Genomic DNA, 20,266 nt, shown 5'->3' with positions numbered 1-20,266 from the left:
GTGGTGGATTATTTTGTATGATCATGTCCTCTGCAAAGACAGTTTTATTTCTTCCTTCCCAATCTTTATACCTTTTTTTCCTTTTCTTATTGAAGTAGCCGGGACTGCCAGTATGATGTTGAAAAGCAGTGGTGAGAAGGGACATCATTGCCTTGATCCCGATCTTCTAAAGCTTTGGTTTCTCACCCTTAAATATCATGTTAGCTGTAGGTTTTTTGTAGATATTCATTATCAAGTTGAGGAAATTGCCTTCTAGTCCTAGTTTACTGAGAGTATCCCATTCTTTTAAACAGCTACAGAACATTTCATTGTATTGAAGAACCATGTTTGCCATATTTAATTCAACTATTCTTCTTTGAACACTTGGTCTGTTTCCATTTCTTTTTGCTGTTGTAAGCAGTACTGCTATGGACATCCTGTACATAACTCTTTGGGCACATGTATAAGTATTTTTCTGTAACACGTACCTGGAAGTACAATTATTGGATTAAGAAATATGCATATTTAAATTATTTTAATTCTTTAAATGTTTAAACAGTTACAGACCTGCAGGAAACTTGCAAGTACAGTACACGGAACTTTTTTCCCCCCAATAATTTAAGAATATGTTACCATGCCCTATCATCTCTTCTCCCACAGCATACTTTCGAGTCCATTTCCTACAAACATCCTTTTGTATATCATCAATGTAACCATCTGAATCAGAAAATTAACATTGATCCGTTAATACTACCTAATCCTAAGACTTCATTCAAGTTTCACCAGTTGTTCCAGTAATATCTAATACAAGGAATTCCCGTTTACTATTCACCTAGACTTCCCAGTTTTACCACATTTGCTCTGGTGTGTATATGTATCTCCAAATACTTTTCTTCTGAACAATTTCAGAATCAGTCCCAAACATGATGCCCATTACCTCTTGATACTTCAGTGTGCATTTCTTAAAAACAAGGACACCCTCCTCCACAACCAGAGTACGTCCATCAAGATCAGGAAATTGACAGTGATCCAGTATTACCATGTAGTCCACAGACCCTCATTCGGATTTCACTGATTGTCCCAGTGATGATCTTTATAGGTTCAGGATCCAGTCCAGGAACACCTGTTGGATTTAGCTGTCATGATTTCCCTGATCTCAGGGACTGCGGTCTCTCAGTGCTTATTCAATGCTGAAAGCTGTTGCCTCGTGTTTTGTCTATCTTATGGTCGTTTATGATGGGAAAGCTAATCTGATACCAATTATTTCATCATAGCAAGAAGCAGAAGTCTACTTTAGAATTTTAGAAGCTAGGTTATTAAGTGTAAGACTTTTATTTTATTGGTGGATTATATGCTTTATTCCCATAAAATATTGCTCTTTTCCTGTTTAGAGGTTTAGGTCTTAAATTTTATCTTTGTCTTATATTAATATTGTTTCCTTCCTGTTAACATTTGCCTGATATATTTCTCTATTTTATATACATATATATATGTTTATATATATGCTTATATATATGTTTATATATATATATGTTTTGTTTTAGGTGTATATTTTGTCAACAGCACATAGTAATTTTTTATCGCATTTATCTTTTTTTAAAAAATTTATTTGGCCGCGTTGGGTCTTCTTTGCTGCGCGCGGGCTTCCTCTAGTTGTGGCGAGCAGGTGCTACTCTTCATTGTGGTGTGCAGGCTACTCTTCATTGCGGTGCACAGGCTTCTCATTGCGGTGGCTTCTCTTGTTGCAGAGCATGGACTCTAGGCGCACGGGCTTCAGTAGTTGTGGCACATGGACTTCAGGAGTTGTGGCTCACAGGCTCTAGAGCACAGGCTCAGTAGTTGTGGCGCACGGGCTTAGTTGCTCCGTGGCATGTGGGTTCTTCCTGGACCAGGGCTTGAACCCGTGTCCCCTGCATTGGCAGGCAGATTCTTAACTGCTGTGCCACCAGGGAAGTCCCCATTTATCTTTTGGTAGGAGATTTACTCTATTTACACTCACTTTTTACTGATATGAGTGTACATATTATGTTAAAGTCCATGTTTTCTATTTAACATGTTTTTGTTTCTTTTTTCTGTTTGGTGACTTTTGTTGAATTGAATTTTAGTTGTTGGTGTTGACCTTTCTTTTTTTTTCTTGGATAAGTTAGAGGTTATATATCATATAACTCTTTCAGTGATTACCCCTTTTTTTTGCTATAGAAAATGTGTTTTTAAAAATAAACTTTTTAAGAACAGTTTTAGATTTACAATGCAAAGCTAGTACAAAGAGTTCTAATATGCTCTACGGCCAGTTTCCCTCATTATTAACATTTTATATTAGCATGGTACGTTTGTCACAATTAATGAACCAACATTGATACACTATTATTAACTAAAGTCCATACTCTATTCATACTTGCTTAGTTTTTACTTAAAGTCCTTTTTTTATTCTAGGATCCAATCAGGGGTACCACATGACTCTCCATCATTACATCTCCTTAGGCTCTTCAGGCTATGCCAGTTTCTCAGACTTTGTTTTTGACAACCTGACAGTTTTGGGGAGTATTAGTCAGGTATTTTGTAGGATGCCCCTCAATTGGAATGTCTCTGATGTTTTCCTTATGATTATACTGGGGTTATAGAGTTACACTTCCTTGAGAGGAAGACCACACAGGTATAGTGCCCTGGTCATCACATCATATCAAGGGAATATAGTATCAATATGACTCATCACTGTTAAAGTTGACCTTGATTGCGTGGCTGATGTAGCGTTTGTCAGGTTTCTCCACTGTAAAGTTACTATCTCTTCCCCCCACCTTCTCATACTGTAATCTTGGAAGGAAGTCAACACTTACGGAGAGGAGAAATATCTATATAAATTAACTTGAATTCTTCTATTCCCTCCTTTTTATGTTTTTGTTGAAGTATTTATATCAGCCTGGACTCATGGAAATTTATTTTATACTTAGGGTCATAATCCAATACCACTTTATTTTGCTGCTTAAAATTGTTCCAGCTTTAGCCATTGAGAACTCTTTCAGTCGGCCCTGTGGTCCTTTGACATATACCAACCAATATCAATATATTTTAAAGTACTTCTAGCACTGTAAGATGCTCCAAACTCATCTAGATATTTCCTGCCCCAATTCTAGAATCAGCCATATCTCCAAGGAGCTCTGGTTCCATTTAGAAAACCAGGATCTGGGTGCTCGGTGTGTTCATTGCTACTGGGGTGTTGTTGCTTCTAGGTCTTTTCACCTGACAGAGCGAGGGAATATATATCTGCATACTAACCCATGTATATACACATGTTTATGAATATTTCTGTGTGTAACCATCTGTATATATATTAAGCTAAATGTGGTTCATACTGAGGTCTCCAACTCCGATCCACTATCACATAGATCATTCTAGCCTTCTCTTCTGATCTGTAACCTCCCTCTCCAACAGTGAGAAACCTGGCTTTTATAATCCACTGTCCATTTACTTATTTGTTCAACGTCAGTATACATGCATAGTGGTTTGCTTGAGAGTTAATGTATATACCCCCGTGGGAAACTACATGCCCATCTAGAGGGAATGAAAGCTGTCAAGTTCAATAGCAGTCAGGGTTGGGCAGATGGGTCCACTTCGGAGGACAAATTCTCTTGTGAAAAACTCTTCCCCAGCGCCTTTTTAGTTATGTGTAATCAGTCAGAGATACTAGTCTAGGTGTAGTTGCTGGGATCAGGGGGGAAGGTGCCCTGGGTTGCCAAAATGCAGAGCAGCCTTTGTGTGAGAGACGGGATGGGGTGGAAGAACTTGTCCATTATCAGTGGAGTTTTTGGGCTCTGATACTCCCTGTTGCAAAAGTCATACTATAAAGTTTTTTTTAGTAAGATTGTACTTCATGTTTCATACAGTTGAGCCTTCAGCCTTCAAGTAGACTGAAGACTGTTTTGTTGTTGTTATTGTTTTGGTAGCAGTAGGTTACTTGTCAAAGGATATCAATTCAATATATCTTTGGGTGGTTTCAACTGATTTCCTTTTGTGGCATTATCTTCATGACACTGTCTAAAGGGAAGTGACCATTACAAGAGTATTTCAGTATTATTTTGTGTCTCGCAAAGGCAGTTACATTTAAAAATCTTTTTTTTTTTTTTTAAATTTTTAGGATCTGGGGACGTTGGTTTCAGTCTGGAGGATGCATTGGAAGAAACTTCCTCAGTAAAGCGTGAGTAGTAAATCAAACTATTAAAAGCAAATAATAATGCTTAATAGGCTTTACCCATTCAGAATACACATTCAGGGAAAACAATAGGTGGCCTGTATTTCACTTGATCAGATATAACATGGTTATCGTAAATTGCATTATTTAAAGAAAATCTGAATAGTTAAAATCCTTTGTTTCCTTTGTGGAGAATACCAAAAATGTGCAATAACTCATACAGGATTTTCTCTGGCTCAAGTCATAGCCTTTACTGGTGTGACACCTCAGCAGTGGCCTCCAAGGACTATCTTTTTCTAGCTCAGAAAAAGATACTTGGATAAAGGATTTGTTTCTCCTTTTAGATATTTTTATAACAGGTATTCTTAGAACGGTATCTACAGGTAATCTCTCAAATGCTAAGCGTTGTCATCAGTTTCTCTTTACATTTTTTTTTTGAGAAAAAAATTTAAACCATTCTTTTAAAAAAATGCATGAATGCTTAGAAAGTAAAGTTGATATTTCCATTGATCCCTCCCCATCCTACAACACCCACTCCCATCCCAAGAGGGAGCTTCCTAAGTCAGTTTGAGATATGCTGGTCCCAACTAGTTTTCTCTGCTGTTGTGAACATCTGTACTCATAGATTATTCAGTGATTTTGTTTTACATAACATGTGTAGGGCTTTTTTTCATTTCAGTTATATGTATTTCACAACTTTTAAAAAAACTGAATATGTATTGAAGACCTGAGTGAATATAGCTATCTATGTTAGTTTCCTTTCTTACAGGCAGCTGTAACAAAGTACTACAGACTGGGTGGCTTAAAACCACAGAAATTTATTCACTCACAGTTCTTGAGGCCAGAAGTCCAAAATCAAGGTGTCGGTAGGACCACACGCCTACTTGAAGGCTCTAGGGGAAGAATGCTTCCTTGCCTAGCCTAGCTTCTGGCGGCTCCAGGTGATCCTCGGCTTGCAGTTGCATGGCTCCAGTCTCTGCCCGCATCTTCACTTGGCCTTCTCCTTGTGTGTGTGTCTTCTCCTCTTCAGTCTTTTATAAGGACACTTTTTGTTGGTTTTAGAGCCCATCTGGATAATCTTGAATGATCTCATCTCAAGATCTTTACTTAATTACATCTGCAAAGACCCTTTTTCCAAATAAGGCCACATTCATAAGTTCTGGAGCTTAGGACTTGGCTATATATTTTGGGGGCCACTATTCAACACACTATATTATCTATATATCTATATTTTTATACCTATATCTCATTCACAAACGTATGCTTCATGGAGCTGGCATTCCAGTGGTGTGGCTTTGGCCATGGCCAGCGATGCCACTTCTTACTGGCAGGCACGTGGTTTGTTTCTGTTTTGCACAATTACAAATGGGACTTCAGTGAACATTCTGGTCTATTTCCTTTGTGTCCAAGTGTAATGAAACTATCAGGCCAAAGGGTATATGTATTTTATATTTTAATAGATTTTGACAAATTGTTTCCACAATGCGTGTGCCATCGTCTACTCCCACTGATACTGTTACAAGAGTACCTTTTTCCCCCAGACCCGTACCATCGCCAGATTTTACCAATCAAAAACATTTTACCAGTATCATGGACAAAAAAATCATATTTTTTTTGCCATTTGCATTTTCCTCTTGGTGAATTGTCTGTTCATATCCTTTCCCCATTTTTCTGCCAGGTTGCTTGTCTTTTTTTTTTTTTTTTTTTTTTTTAATGAGTTTGAGAGGTCTCTTTGTATGTTCAAGACTGAGAAAGGCACGGGCTCTGGAGTTAGACTGCCTGTGTCTGAACCCTGCCTCTGCCACTTATTAACTGTTACCTTGGGTGAGTTATCTGACTTCTTTGCACCTCAGTTTCCTCATCTGTTGCATGAGGTTAATAATAATAAATTAATAATAATTGTAAGGGTTAGATAAGATGGCCCCTGTGAAGTGTTCAGCAGAGGACTCGGTACAAGGTGAGTGCTCAGTGTCAGCCATTATTATTGTTCTTTAACTGATTTCATTGGAAGGACTTACTGTGGCTGGGTCTCTGGTGTAAGAGTCAGGCATACACGAGGAATGCTCACCTGCTTAGATTGATCAACAAATTCAACATAATTCCCGTCAAACTTCCAGATAGAATTTTTGCAGACAAGCTGATCCTAAAATACATATGGAAATTCGTGGAACCCAGAATAGTCAAAACAATCTTGAAAGAGAAGAAAAAGTTGGAGGACTCGCACTTCTAAATTTCAGAACTTACTACAAACCTGCAGTAATCAAGATAGTGTGGTACTTACCATAAAGATAGACATAGAGCTCAATGGAATAGAATTGAGAGTCTAGAAATGAACCATTACATCTATGGCCAGTTGACTTTTGACCAAGATGCCAAGACTATTCAATGGGGAAAGAATGGTGTCTTCAATAAATGGTGCTGAGACAATTGGATATCCACATGCAAAAAATGAATTTGGATCCCTGCCTTATACATTATACAAAAATTAACTCAAAATGGATCATATACCTAAAAATGAACTTCTGAGAGCTTTATAGTTTTGTGTGTGGTGTGAGGTGAGAGCCTTGAGCATTCTCAGGTCTTTCCTGAGCATGTCCACAGTCCTATACATGCAGGTGGCCTTTTAGATTCCCAGGAAAATAAATATACTTAATTTATTAGCAGTGATGGTTTTAATGGAATTGTTTAACATTTCCAAAACCAAACATGACCAAACAACAAAACAAACACAGTAAGTATAAACAGACCCCTGACTAGTAAATTTGTTAATTTCCTGATGGAGGACTTTTTAATATTTATATCCCTTTGTCAGTTGTGTGCCAGCTCTTCTGATCTTCATCAGCACCCATCAGCCAGTGTGTCTGGGACCTGTAGGACCACCAGCACATGGTGTCTTTGGTTGAATGACATCCTTCAAGACCACATCACTCTGCCATCCTTTTTTTCTATCTGGGCTTGCATTTCATGCAACTGAGGTTTCAGAGAGATAGGCCCATCCATCTGTCCTTGGCTCAGTTGTTTTTCTGGTTGGAGAACATTCTACTTTGTACATTGTACATTTCTTGTTGAAAAAGCCCCTGACACCTTGGTCAGGATATTTGTACATGACATTCATTCATCCATTCAACAGTGTTTGTTGAGTGCTTGTTTGTTGCCAGGCACTTCTCCAGTTGCTGGGCATACCATGTGGACTAGGTCATTGCCCTCATGGAGCTGTTCTCTCCAGAAGGACTCAGACAGTACATAAAATCATTTCAGATATCATAGAGTACTCTGGAGCAGATACAGTAGGGTGATGGGGCAGGGAGGGCCCCAAAAGGGGTTGGCTACTTTAGATCAAGCAGTAGAGACCTCTCTGAGGAAAGGTGACATGCAAGAGCAGGGAAAGAGCCTTCAAGGCCAAGGGATCAAGTGTAAGAGCCCTGAGGCAGAAAAGAACTGGGTTGACTCTCAGGCCTGGAAGGTGGCCTGTGTGGCCAGAGTGTGGAGAATGTTGGAGAAAAGGAGAAGTTGGCAGGGGCTGGATCATATAGGGTGTTATTGGGCATAGTGACCACTTTATTCTAAGTACAAGGGGAAGCTCCTGCAATATTTTTTTAAAAGCTTTTATTTAGAGATAATTCCCATACCATACAACTCACCTATTTAAAATGTACAGTTCAGTGGCTTTTAGTATATTCACACGGTTGTGCAACCATCACTATAGCCAATTTTAGAACATTTCTATCACCTTAAAAGAAACATTGTACCCTTCACTTATTACCCTCTGATCCCCTGATTCTTCACCTCCCCGCCCCCCAGCCCCTGGCAACCACTGATCTCCTTTCTGTCTCTCTGGATTTCCCTGTTCTGGGACATGTCAGTGGAGTCATATAATATGTGGACTGACTTTTGGCTGCCTTCACTTAGCATAACGCTTTCAAGGTTCACCATGTTGCTTTCCGAATTTTGCCCCTCCCTCTCCCCTGCCTTCACTCCCCGCTTCCCTCCATCTCTCCCGTCATCTCTCCCTTTTTCTCTCTGTGAGCAATCATCTCACAGGGGGAACCCACTTCTGCTTTTGCCGAATCAAGCTTCTTATGAGTGCCCCGATTTTCTCCGAATGCCGTGGCACTGTCGTTAAGCCACACCCAGGGGTGCGGCACACCTTGCAAAGAGGCGCTCCGGGCAGGAGTGCAGTGTTGCTGGCAGCATTTGCTGAGCATCAGAGAATCCTTTCTAAGTTTGTCGTTTTGAGCAAGGCTTCACAGGAACAGATGTCTTTATTTTAGCAGCTCTTTGCTTTGATGACGGTGACCTACTATTCTAATTCCTTGATAAGTAGCTAGACTTTGCTCATCTCAATTATGGATGATAATAAATCCCATTCAAAGGCTCACAACAAGAAAATCTGTAGTTAATGGTATATTAAAAGTGCACAAATCCAAGGTCATGCTCTGTATCACTGCAGGCTCAGGCTCTGGCAGAGCATCGGGTTCCCTAGACATGTAAGGAGCACTCTCTTGAACTGGCACCTGCAGATCTTCCGAGAAACCAGCCTCCTCAGAAGCTGTGAGTAGTAGGGCAGAGCTCCACAAAGCTATCGTGATCAGGACAGTGTGGCACAGCATAAGGACAGAACAGAAATCAGAGTCCCCCAAGTAAACCCTTCACATCTACGTGCAGTTGATTTTGTTTTTTTAAGCTGGAAAAAGAAATATTTTTACACAAGCACTGCATGAAGCATACGGATTTTAAGCTAATATCATATAAGTGGCAATTGCTTGTCTGAAAGTTGCACAAATAATGGTTTCAGTCATGTCATTTCTCTTTCCTAAGTATACATATCACCATAATATAAGGTATACATAAGGAGCCTCATTTAGACAGGTAAGCTGTACTTCTTCGTATTATGGGTGCAAAGTCAAATGGAAATTATAGATATAAAACTATCTCTAAACTGATGATCTAGATTTTACAAAATACATAATGACAACAGATTATCACTTGTGGCTCCCTTACCGTAAAAATCCATCCACTGGTGTGGCCTCCACATTGAAGTAGGCATTCGTGTACCCAAAGCCTTCGCAAAGAGTGAAGGAAGTATGATCATTTTAAGAGAAAGACTTTCCATATTCTCAACTTCCCTATATACTTTTACTAAAACTGAATTGTGGTAGAATGCACATGCAGTTGTGATGATGTTCTCCTTTCCCACCCTTCCCTCTTTGTAAATAATCTATTGAAGTAAAATTCACGTAACATAAAATTAACCATTTTAAAGCGAACAATTCAGTAGCATTTTAAGACATTTCACCGTGGTGCAACCACCACCTCTATCCAGTCCTAAAACATTTCCATTACTCCAGAGTAAGAACCCTTACCCATTAAGCAGTTTCTCCTCATTTCTACCTCCCCCTAGCCCCAGACAATCATCAGTCTACTTTCTGTATCAGTTGACTGGTCTCTCCAAGATATTTCATATAAATAGTATCATATAATGTGGGACCTTTTGTCTGTGGCTTCTCTCACATAGCATAATGTTTTGGAGGTTCATCCACCTTATAGCATGTATCAGTGTTTCATTCCTTTTTATGTCTGAGTAATATTCCATTGTATGGATAGACCACAGTTTTATCTATTCATCAGCTGATGGACATTTGACTGTTTCCATCTTTTGGCTATTATGAAGAATGCTGCTATGAACATGCACGTACATGTTTTTGTTTGCATGTACATGTTCTTGTTTGAATACCTGCTTTTAATTCTTTAGGGTATATACCCTGGGAGTGGAATCACAAGGTCATATGGTCATTCTGTGTTTAACTTGTGGAGGAACTGCCAAACTTTTTGCCACAGTCGCTGTACCATTTTACATTCCTACCAGCAGTGTATGAGGATTCCAATTTTTCCACATCCTCACCAGCTTATTTTCCTTTTTCCCCCCAGACTCTTGTGCCCTTTGACTGACACCTCCTCCATTTCCCTCTCCCCCAAGCCCCTGGTGACCACCATTCTACTCTCTGTGAATCTGACTATTTTAGATTCCTCATAAAAGTAGAGTCATGTAGTATTTGTTCTTTTGTGTCTGGCTTACTTCATTTAGCATGATGTCCTCCAAGTCCATCCATGTTGTCCCAAAGGGCAGGATTTTCTTATTTTTTAAGGATGAATAATATTCCATTGCATGTATATGCCACGTTTTCATTATCCAGTCATCCATCAATGGACACTTGAGTTGTTTCCATATTGTGGCTATTGAGATTAATGCTGCAGTGAACTTGGACATGTTGATACCTCTTTGAGATCCTGATTTCATTTCTTTTGGATATATACCCAAAAGTAGGATTGCTGGATCAAATGATAGTTTGTTTGTTTTGTTTTTTTTTTTGATAGTTTTTTTTTTAAAATAAATTTACTTATTTTTTATTTATTTATTTTTGGCTGCATTGGGTCTTCATTGCTGCGCGGGCTTTCTCTAGTTGCAGAGAGCAGGGGCTACTCTTCGTTGTGGTGCGCAGGCTTCTCTTGCAGAGCACGGGCTCTAGGCACGTGTGCTTCAGTAGTTGTGGCTCACGGGCTCCAGTAGTTGTGGCTCATGGGCTCTAGAGCTCAGGCTCAGTAGTTGTGGCGCGCAGGCTTAGTTGCTCCGTGGCATGTGGGATCTTCCCGGACCCAGGCTCGAACCCGTGTCCCCTGCATTGGCAGGCAGATTCTTAACCACTGCACCACCAGGGAAGTCCCCAAATGATAGTTCTGTTTTTCATTGTTTTGAGGAACCTCCGTACTGTTTTCCATCGTGGGTGTACCATTTTACATTCCCACTGACAGTGTAGGAGGGGCTCCTTTTTCTCCACAACCTCATCAACACATTATCTTTTGTTTTTTTGATAGTAGTCATCCCAACAGGTATGAGATGATGTCTCATTGTGGTTTTGGTTTGCATATCCCTGATGATTAGTGATGCTGAGCATCTTTTCGTGTACCTGATGGCCATTTGTATGTTTTCTTTGGAGAAATGTCTAAGTCCTTTGCCCATTTTTTAAAATTGAAGTATAGTAGTTGATGTACAATATTATGTAAGTTACAGGTGTACAGTTTAGTGCTTCACAATTTTTAAAGGTTATACTCCATTTATAGTTATTATAGAATATTGGCTGTATTCCCTGTGTTGTACAATGTATCCTTGTAGCACATTTTATATATAATAGTTTGCACCTCTTAGTCCCCTACCCCTATCTTGCCCCTCCCCCCTTCCTTCTCCCCACTGGTAACTACTCGTTTATTTTCTATATCTGTGAGTCTGTTTCTTTTTTAAGTATTCACTAGTTTGTTTTATTTTTTAGATTCCACATATAAGTGCTATGATACAGTATTTGTCTTTCAGTTAGCATAATACCCTCCAAGTCTTTCCATGTTGTTGCAGATGGCAAAACTTCATTCTTTTTTATGGCTGAGCAGTATTCCATTGTGAGTGTGTGTGTATGTATGTGTGTGTGTGTATATACACATCACTTCTTTTTCCATTCATCTGTTGATGGACACTTAGTTTGCTTGCATATCTTGGCAATTGTAAATAATACTGCTGTGAACGTTGTGGTGCATGTATCTTTTTGAATTAGTGTTTTGGGGGGTTTTTTGGATAGATACCCAGGAGTGCAATTGTTGGGCCATATGGAAGTTCTATTTTTAGTTTTTTAAGAAACCTCCATACTGTTTTCCACAGTGGCTGGACCAATTTACATCCCTACCAACAGTGTAGGAGGATTCCCTTTTCTCCACATTGTTGCCACCATTTTTTGTGTGTGGTCTTTTTGATGATAGCCATTCTGACAGGTGTGAGGTAATATCTCATTGTGGTTTTGATTGGCATTTCCCTGATGATAAGTAACGTTGAGCCTCTTTTCATGTGTCTGTTGGCCATCTGCATTTCCTCTTTGGAAAAATGTCTATTCAGTTCTTCCCATTTTTTAATCGGGTTGTTTGTTTTTTTGATGTTGCGTTGTATGAGCTGTTTGTACGTGTTGGATGTTAATGCCTTATTGATCAGTCATTTGCAAATATTTTCTCCCATTCAGTAGGTTGTCTTTTCGTTTTGTCAGTGGTTTCCTTTGCTGTGACAGAAGTTTTAATATGTTGTGTTTTTATTTTCATTCATCTCAGTTTATTTTATGATTTCCCTTGTGATTTCTTCTTTGAACCATTGGTTATTAGGAGTGTGTTGTGTAATTGCCATATAGCTGGAAATTTTTCAAATGCCCTTCTGTTAATGATTTCTATTTCCATTCCATGGTGGTTGGAGAACACAATTTGTATGATTTCAGACTTTTAAAATATATTGAGATATGTTTTGTAGCCTAGCATGTGGTCTTTCTTGGAGAATGTTCCATGTGTAATTGAGTAGAATGTGTTTCCTATTTTGAGGGCATGCGTTCTATAGATGTCTGGTAGATCTAGTTGGTTTATAGTGTCGTTCAAATCTTGTATTTCCCTTTTGTTCTATTTATGATTGAAAGGATTGTAGTGAGATCTCCAACTATTGTTGAATTGTCTATCCTTCCCTTCAGTTTTGTTACGTTTTGCTTCATATATTTTGGGGGTTCTGTTGTTAGGTGCTCATGTTTAAAATTTTATATCTTACTGCTGGGTTTATCCTTTTATTATTATAAAATGTCACTCTTTGACTCCTATGACAATTTTTGTCTTAAAGACTATTTTATCTGATAATAGTGTGGCTCCCCCAGCTCTCTTATGGTTGCTATTTGCATAGTATACCTTTATCCATCCTTTTACTTTCAACCAATTTCTATTTTTGCTGTTTTTTTCTGAGTAGTTGATTAATTATTGAATGGTTGCTGTGCATAAAGCCAAACCTGTTTCATCTCTGCCTCTCCCATTACTTAAATTTCATTTCCCTCTTCTACCTCTAATTGTAGGAACAGTTACAGCATAGTCTTTTTTTGGGGGGCTTCATTATTTTTATTTTTATTTTTTTAACAACATAGTCTTGATGTTTAAGGAAAGAAACTATTGGAAAACTCATGGCATGCTACGTAATTGATGTGCAAGAAGTCCACAATTTTAAAGGAATATGGTTGAGCTGAAAGACCTAGTAGTAACAGCAGTAACCACACTTATATAAAATATTTTGTTGGTGTTGTAACCACTTTCAGTTTATGAGACGCTCCCATACTCTACTGGGAACATAACGTCACCTCATCCCTGGGCAGTATTATCTGTGATTACGGTGCCAGGTTGAGAGTGGTGACAACCAAGGCTTGGAGCTCTCAGGGGTTGTGCTCAAGCTCTGGAACCCCCTGAAGCATGTGGTCATCTTCTGTCGATCTGGGCTCATGTCCCAGCTCCACTAATCACCAGATCAAATGTGGGATGTCCACCTCACCACCCATCCTGTGAAGAAAAGCAAGCAGAACTCGTCTCATGTAAACCTTCTTACATCTCTTTGTCATCCTCAAGGTGATTCTTCAGAGGCATTAGAGGGGCCTCAAGGACCAGGACAGGAGTGCTGTACTCATGCTGTGACTTCCCTGAGCCGTGCAGTGGCTGCTGTGTGTTGTTACTAATGGTGCTCCCCTTGCTGTCCCCCTTCCCGCTTTTAGAGAGATGGGACCATGTCACCACCACAACCAGGAGACCGGGAGCGACCAGAGCTCCAGCAAAGCCTGCAGGTAACACGGCTGTTCGGAGGAGAGCACTAAGGAGGGACCCCATGGAGCTCCCTCTGGGGTAGTATCCAGTTGAACTACCCATAGTTTTAAGTCCTGTGTGTGCAATGCCAACCAAGACCTTCATCTGAACACTGGGTTTAACTTAATAGAGTATGACCAGTCACTATGACTTCTGTGTGTTTTATGAAAAGTCCTGCTTGGGAGAATTTCAAGAGAAAAATGCATTTGGACTTCCTCCCCTTTTCAACCATTTTACACTCTAAAATCAGGGAAGATATACTTGTTTAGGTTTTATGAAGCCCATCAAACATTTTCTTTAGGCAGATGGAGCATTTTGAAATGGCATTTGCTTTACAGTGTCATCTTTCACTGAAGGATTTTGGAACTTGTTGCTTCTTTGTGACTCTTTCCTGGAGCTGTTTTAACTTTTCTCCAGATGGGCCATTTTACTATTCAGATATCTTCACTGATATAAAGAGAAATGTAGCCTCGGGGTGGGGAGCGCAGACATTGTTCCCATCTGGCAACTTGTTACTAGTACTTAAGGAGCATGCTACCATGTTCCTTGAAGTGGATAGCTACCTTTCTTCTGAAGAGACAGTCATGACCCAAAAGAGTGAGTGCTGCTTTACAGTTTGCCCTCACGTCTTCACATCTGCACCCTCAAAGAGGTGCATTGTGACCACGTAGCCTCCCTCTTGATTGTCCAGTTTCTGACTCTATGCAGCTGGTTTTGAATCTTGGGTTAATACCTATAATCAGTGAGTTTACTGTTAAAATGGTCTGACTGCTGGCCTAAGCAAAGCATGTGTGGGAATATAAAGTAGTGGAAAATTGGTAATACATTGCAAAGGCAGAAAGCAGTAACTTGCTCCATCCTGTTGGTATTTTCATTATCAGTGTCTGTAGAAGGAGTCAGACCCCAATTTAAGTTTCTTTGTCTTAACTCATTGATTTCGCTGATCAGCAGAGCCCATGAATGTTGACTTGTTTTTTTGGAATCTTGTACCCAGTTGTTAATCAGTTGGCTGTTTTTTTTTTTTATGTTTTGGGGCTCACTGAAGGTAGTAAATTTGACTTGGCTGATGCTTTGGATGATCAAGATCATGGCCACAGGAAGCCGAGTGCAGGAGGAGGAGGTAAGTCATAGCTGGTTGAAGGCACAGGCCAGTGCTGTAGCTCCCTGGTCAGGGTGTAACTCATTAACTACAACAGCCCACAGAGCCACTCCTGGCCTGGCAGAGCTGGGGGCAGTTCCAGGCCCAGGAGAACCCTACAACAGTGGTTCTCAAACGTTTTGGTCTCAGGACTCCTCAAATTATGGAGGATCGCTATTGAGGTGTTGGTCACGTCTATCAATATTTATCATCTTTGAACTTAAAACTGAAAAAAATTTTTTTAATATTTTTATTAATTTTAAATGAACAATAATACAGCCATATCTGTTAACATAAATAGCATATTTTTATGGTAAATGACTATGCTTTGCAAGACAAAAACAGAATTTAGTGGGAAGATTTTTTTTGTATATTTTTGAAAATTTCTGTGATCTCTGTCCTAGTGGAAGAGCTGGACTCTCACATCTGCTTCTAGATTCAATTGTTGTGATACATTGTTATGGTTGAAGTATATGAAGGAAATCTGGCTTCCTATAAATATGCAGCTGGAAAAAGGAGGAATATTTCAATAGACTATTCATGTAATTATGGACATTCTTCTTTGATACGAGACAAAAATTCAGCCATTGGTTGTTTCTTACAGGTTAAGGGCAGTGTGGAGTATGAAACCGTATTAACGAACCTTCCATCCTTGACCGCAGTGAACCCCCTCTCTTATCCTTTGAGTGGATCTTTTACTGGTCGTGGTTTGGGAGCATCGTGCACTGGTCCCTGGGAAAATGTCGGTGCCCTGCCTTATGCAGACCTTCCCTCTGTTGACGCATTTCATTCTACATCAGAACATCACATGTGTTACTATCACCATCCATCCCATTGGGCAAAGTCTTTATCTATTGGGAAGCTCTCATGTTCACAGTGGTGGTTTTTCAAAATTCTTAATGTTGCTTGAAATCTTAAATTTTACCATTGGCAAAAAATACCGTTAGTTGTTTCCCTTGAAGTGATAGGCTCACTTCAGTCATTTTCAAGAAAATGTCTGTCAGATCTTCAAGTCAGTATAACCGTAGTCGTACTACTGAATCTTCAAGGAAGAATCTTGTATGAGAGAAGTGGCTAGCACTGCTTAGAACTGATACAGTCGCGCAAATGCTTTTCCTGTGTCAACCTCTGTATTTTGAGATGGCACAGAAATGCTTTAAACATACTTGCTGTTTTATCAGAATATTAAAAGGGCACACTTTCATAAAAGTAATAGTTTTTCTGCTCATATTCGTTTTCCAGTGCTGCCTAACATATTACCACAAACTTGCTGGTTTAAAACAATTTTCAATTATTGGGTTGGCCAAAAAGTTCGTTGGGGGTTTTTGGTTTTTTTGGTTTTTTTTTTGCCAATCCTATATTTTCTTTTTTTTTTTTTTTTTTAGCATCTTTATTGGAGTATAATTGCTTTACAATGTTGTGTTAGTTTCTGCTTTAATAACAAAGTGAATCAGGTATACGTATACATCTATCCCCATATCCCCTCCCTCTTGCGTCTCCCTCCCACCCTCCCTATCCCACCCCTCTAGGTGGTCACAAAGCACTGAGCTGATCTCCCTGATCTCCCTGTGCTATGTGGCTGCTTCCCGCTAGCTATCTATTTTACATTCGGTAGTATTTATAAGTCCATGCCACTCTCTCACTTTGTCCCAGCTTACCCTTCCCTCTCCCCGTATCCTCAAGTCCATTCTCCAGTAGGTCTGTGTCTTTATTCCCGTCTTGCCCCTAGGTTCTTCATGACCTTTTTTTTAGATTCCATATATATGTGTTAGCATACGGTATTTGTTTTTCTCTTTCTGACTTACTTCACTCTGTATGACAGACTCTAACTCCATCCACCTCACTACAAATAAGTCAATTTCGTTTCTTTTTATGTCTGAGTAATATTCCATTGTATATATGTGCCACATCTTCTTTATCCATTCATTGTCGATGGACACTTAGGTTGGTTCCGTGTCCTGGCCATTGTAAATAGTGCTGCAATGAACGTTGGGATACACGTCTCTTTTTGAATTATGGTTTTCTCAGGGTATATGCCCAGTAGTGGGATTGCTGGGTCATATGGTAGTTCTATTTTCTGTTTTTTAAGGAACCTCCATACTGTTCTCCATAGTGGCTGTATCAGTTTACATTCCCACCAACAGTGGAAGAGTCCAACCCTATATTTTCTAAGTTTCTCTGTGCTGCTGAAGTCCAGATGTTTAACTGTCAAACCTTTTTTGACAAAATGACCTTGATTCTCAACTTTCCCTTTGCCTACTTTTATTTTTTAATTTTTGTACTTTATTTATTTTTATTTATTTATTTTTGGCTGTGTTGGGTCTTCGTTGCTGCGCGCGGGCTTTCTCTAGTTGTGGTGAGCGGGGGCTACTCTTCATGGCGGTGTGCGGGCTTCTCACTGCGGTGGCTTCTCTTGTTGCGGAGCACGGGCTCTAGGCACGCGGGCCTCAGTAGTTGTGGCACGCGGGCTCAGTAGTTGTGGCTCACGGGCTCTAGAGCGCAGGCTCAGTAGTTGTGGCGCACGGGCTTAGTTGCTCTGCGGCATGTGGGATCTTCCCGGACCAGGGCTCGAACCCCTGTCCCCTGCATTGGCAGGCGGATTCTTAACCACTGCGCCACCAGGGAAGTCCCCTTTGCCTACTTTTAAGAAATTTATTTTTAGATAATTACAGATTTACATGTAGTTGTAGGAAATACTACAGAAAGAGCCGTTATTCCCTTCACCTAGTTTTCCCCAGTGGCAACGTGTTGCAAATTGTACTATAATATCACAAACACTTTGTTTGTTTGTTTTTTAAAAAAACTCATATGTATTTTTAAAAATTTGGTTTCTATTGAGGCAACATTGGCTTATAACATTATATAAGTTTCATGTGTACAACCTTATATTTCTACTTCTGTATACACTACAGGGTGCTCACCACCAAAAATTTAGTTTCCTCCATCACCATATAGTTGATCCCCTTTACCCATTTCACACCCCCCCCCCCCCCCCCCGCTCTGGTAATGACTATTCTGTTCTCTGTATCTGTGTGTTTGTTTTTGTTTGTCACAACCATTTTATTCAGATTTCCCAGTTTTTACTTGTACTCACTTCTGTGTGCGTGTGTGCTTAGTTGTTTGCAGTTTTATCACATGTGCAGGTTTGTGTATTTGCCATGATAGTCAGGCACAGAACAGTTTCATCATTATAACTACTGTTGTTGGGTGGACTGTTCTCTATATGTCACTTAGATCCTGATGGTTGGTTGTGTTGACTGGTTCTTCTACATCCTTGATGATTTTTTGTCTAGTTGTTCTGTCAATTGCTGTGAGTAGGGTGTTGAATTCCCCAACTGTAGTTGTGGATTTGTATCTCCTCTTAGCTCTCTGTTTCTGCTTCATGTATTTTGAGTCTGATTTTTTGGTGCATACAAATTTAGGATCTTTATGTCTTCCTGATAGGTTTATCCTCTTATCATTATGTCCCTTTCTTTTTCTCTAGCACTTTCCTTGCTCTAAAGTTTCCCTTATCCACTATTAATATAGCCACTCCTGCTTATTCTTTTTTTTTTATTAATGTTCACATGCACATTTAGACACCAGGACTGGAGAAGCTGTGGTTTCTTAAGGCTAAGTGGCATATCAGTAAACTTTCCTTATTTGTTTTCATTGAACCTCGTTGGACTTTCTTACCCTTTGAATGAATCTTTTGCCCATTCATGATTTTGTAACGTCCTACATACGTTATCTGGAAAACATTAGTGTCCTGAGTTGTGTTGAGCTTTTAAATGATGACACCTTTCCTTATGCAATATTCAAAAGTCATATTTGTTAATATCACCAGTGATCTGATAGGAAAAATCTTTATTGGGAAGCTGACAGGCTCATGGTGCCAGTTACACATTTTCCAAAGTTGTGTATATTTTTTTGAAAGCTAAATTTTCTTATTGTCAGCTAATACTGTCGGTTGATTTCCTTGAATTGACAGGCTCATTTAATTCATTTTCAAAAAAATTTTTGGCAAATGTTCAAATATGAATAGACACAGTTTGCTGTAATTTACTCTTTGAAATAAATTTGTTCTCCCATGAGAAAAGCAGCTAATTCAGCTGAAAACTGAAACAATCACACAAGTGACCTTCCTCAAGTCACCTGTGATGCTTTGGTGTGCAACAGAGATGCTTTAACAATCCTTCCCATTTCATAACACAGAATGTTAAAAAGTTGATATACTCAAGGTTGAGCGCTAATGAAATATTTTTGCTACTCCCTCCTATTAATTTTATATTGCCTCATAATCAGTTACCATAAATTATTGAGTTAAAACAATTTCCATTCATTCTCTTATTTCCCTGGGCCAGGAGTTTGGGTTCTATTTAGCTGGGTCCTCTGCTCTGTATCTCCTACGAGGCTGCCATGCAGGTGTCAGCTGGGGCTAGAGTCTCATCTGAGGTTTGAGGTTGTGTTAGTTTCCTGTTGCTGCACTAACGAATTACTGGCAACTTGGTGGCTTAAAAAACACACATTTATTATCTTATAATTATTGAGGTCAGAAATCCAAAATGGATCACAGTGAGCTAAAATCCATGTGTCAGCAGGGCTGTTTTTTTTTCTGGAGACTACAGAATTAGTAGAGTCTGTAGAGTCTCTTGTTTCCTTGCCTTTTCCAGCTTCTTCAGGATGCCTGTATTCTTTGGCTCATGGCCCTCTCTCTCCTTCTTCAGAGCCAGCAGTGTAGGGTCGCATCTTCAGATCTTTCTCTCTCTCACCCCTACTTTTGTCATCACATCTTTACTTTGACTGTGACCCTCCTGCTTCTCTATTTCTCTTTTAAGGACTGTTGTGATTACACCAGACCCACCCAGATAATCCAGGATAGTCTCCCCATCTCAGTGTCCTTGATTTAAAAACATCTGCAAAACCTTTTGCCACATAAGGTAACATATTCACAGGTTCTGGGAATTAGGACATTGACATCTTGGGGGCGACATTTTAATGCTAACACATCTGCCGTCTGGCTCACAAATCTTCATGTCCCTTCCACCTGCAAAATACATTGTCCATTCCAACTTCTTTAAAAGTTTCATCCCATTACATCGTCAACTCAGATTGCAAAATCTCATCGTGATTTCATAAGCAGAAACGTCCCAAACCTCATCATCTAAATTATATGTCAGGCATGGGTGAAGCTTTGGCTATAACACTTCTCCATCTACAAACCTATGAAAGTCAAGAAACAAGTTATCTGCTCCCCAAAATACAATGGACAGGCATAAAATAATGGTTATAGGCAT

At 39.6% G+C, this 20,266-nt stretch overlaps 1 protein-coding gene across 2 annotated transcripts in view; it reads left to right on the top strand.

Annotated features, from left to right (window-relative positions):
- The window catches only part of CD99L2 (CD99 molecule like 2), a 105,091-nt gene that overhangs the window by 47,436 nt on the left and 37,389 nt on the right, over window positions 1–20,266 (top strand). For both annotated transcript variants that reach the window (XM_068532985.1, XM_068532984.1), the window contains exons 2-4: window positions 4,112–4,171; window positions 13,765–13,833; window positions 14,898–14,972. In XM_068532985.1, the coding sequence (XP_068389086.1) occupies window positions 4,112–4,171; window positions 13,765–13,833; window positions 14,898–14,972 (204 nt within the window). The remainder of the gene's footprint in view (window positions 1–4,111; window positions 4,172–13,764; window positions 13,834–14,897; window positions 14,973–20,266) is intronic.

Source organism: Eschrichtius robustus, chromosome X, assembly GCF_028021215.1.
Source record: "Eschrichtius robustus isolate mEscRob2 chromosome X, mEscRob2.pri, whole genome shotgun sequence".
NCBI lineage: Eukaryota > Metazoa > Chordata > Mammalia > Artiodactyla > Eschrichtiidae > Eschrichtius > Eschrichtius robustus.
The sequence above is the reverse complement of the archived record's forward strand: the minus strand, read 5'-3'. Positions and strand labels throughout refer to the sequence as shown.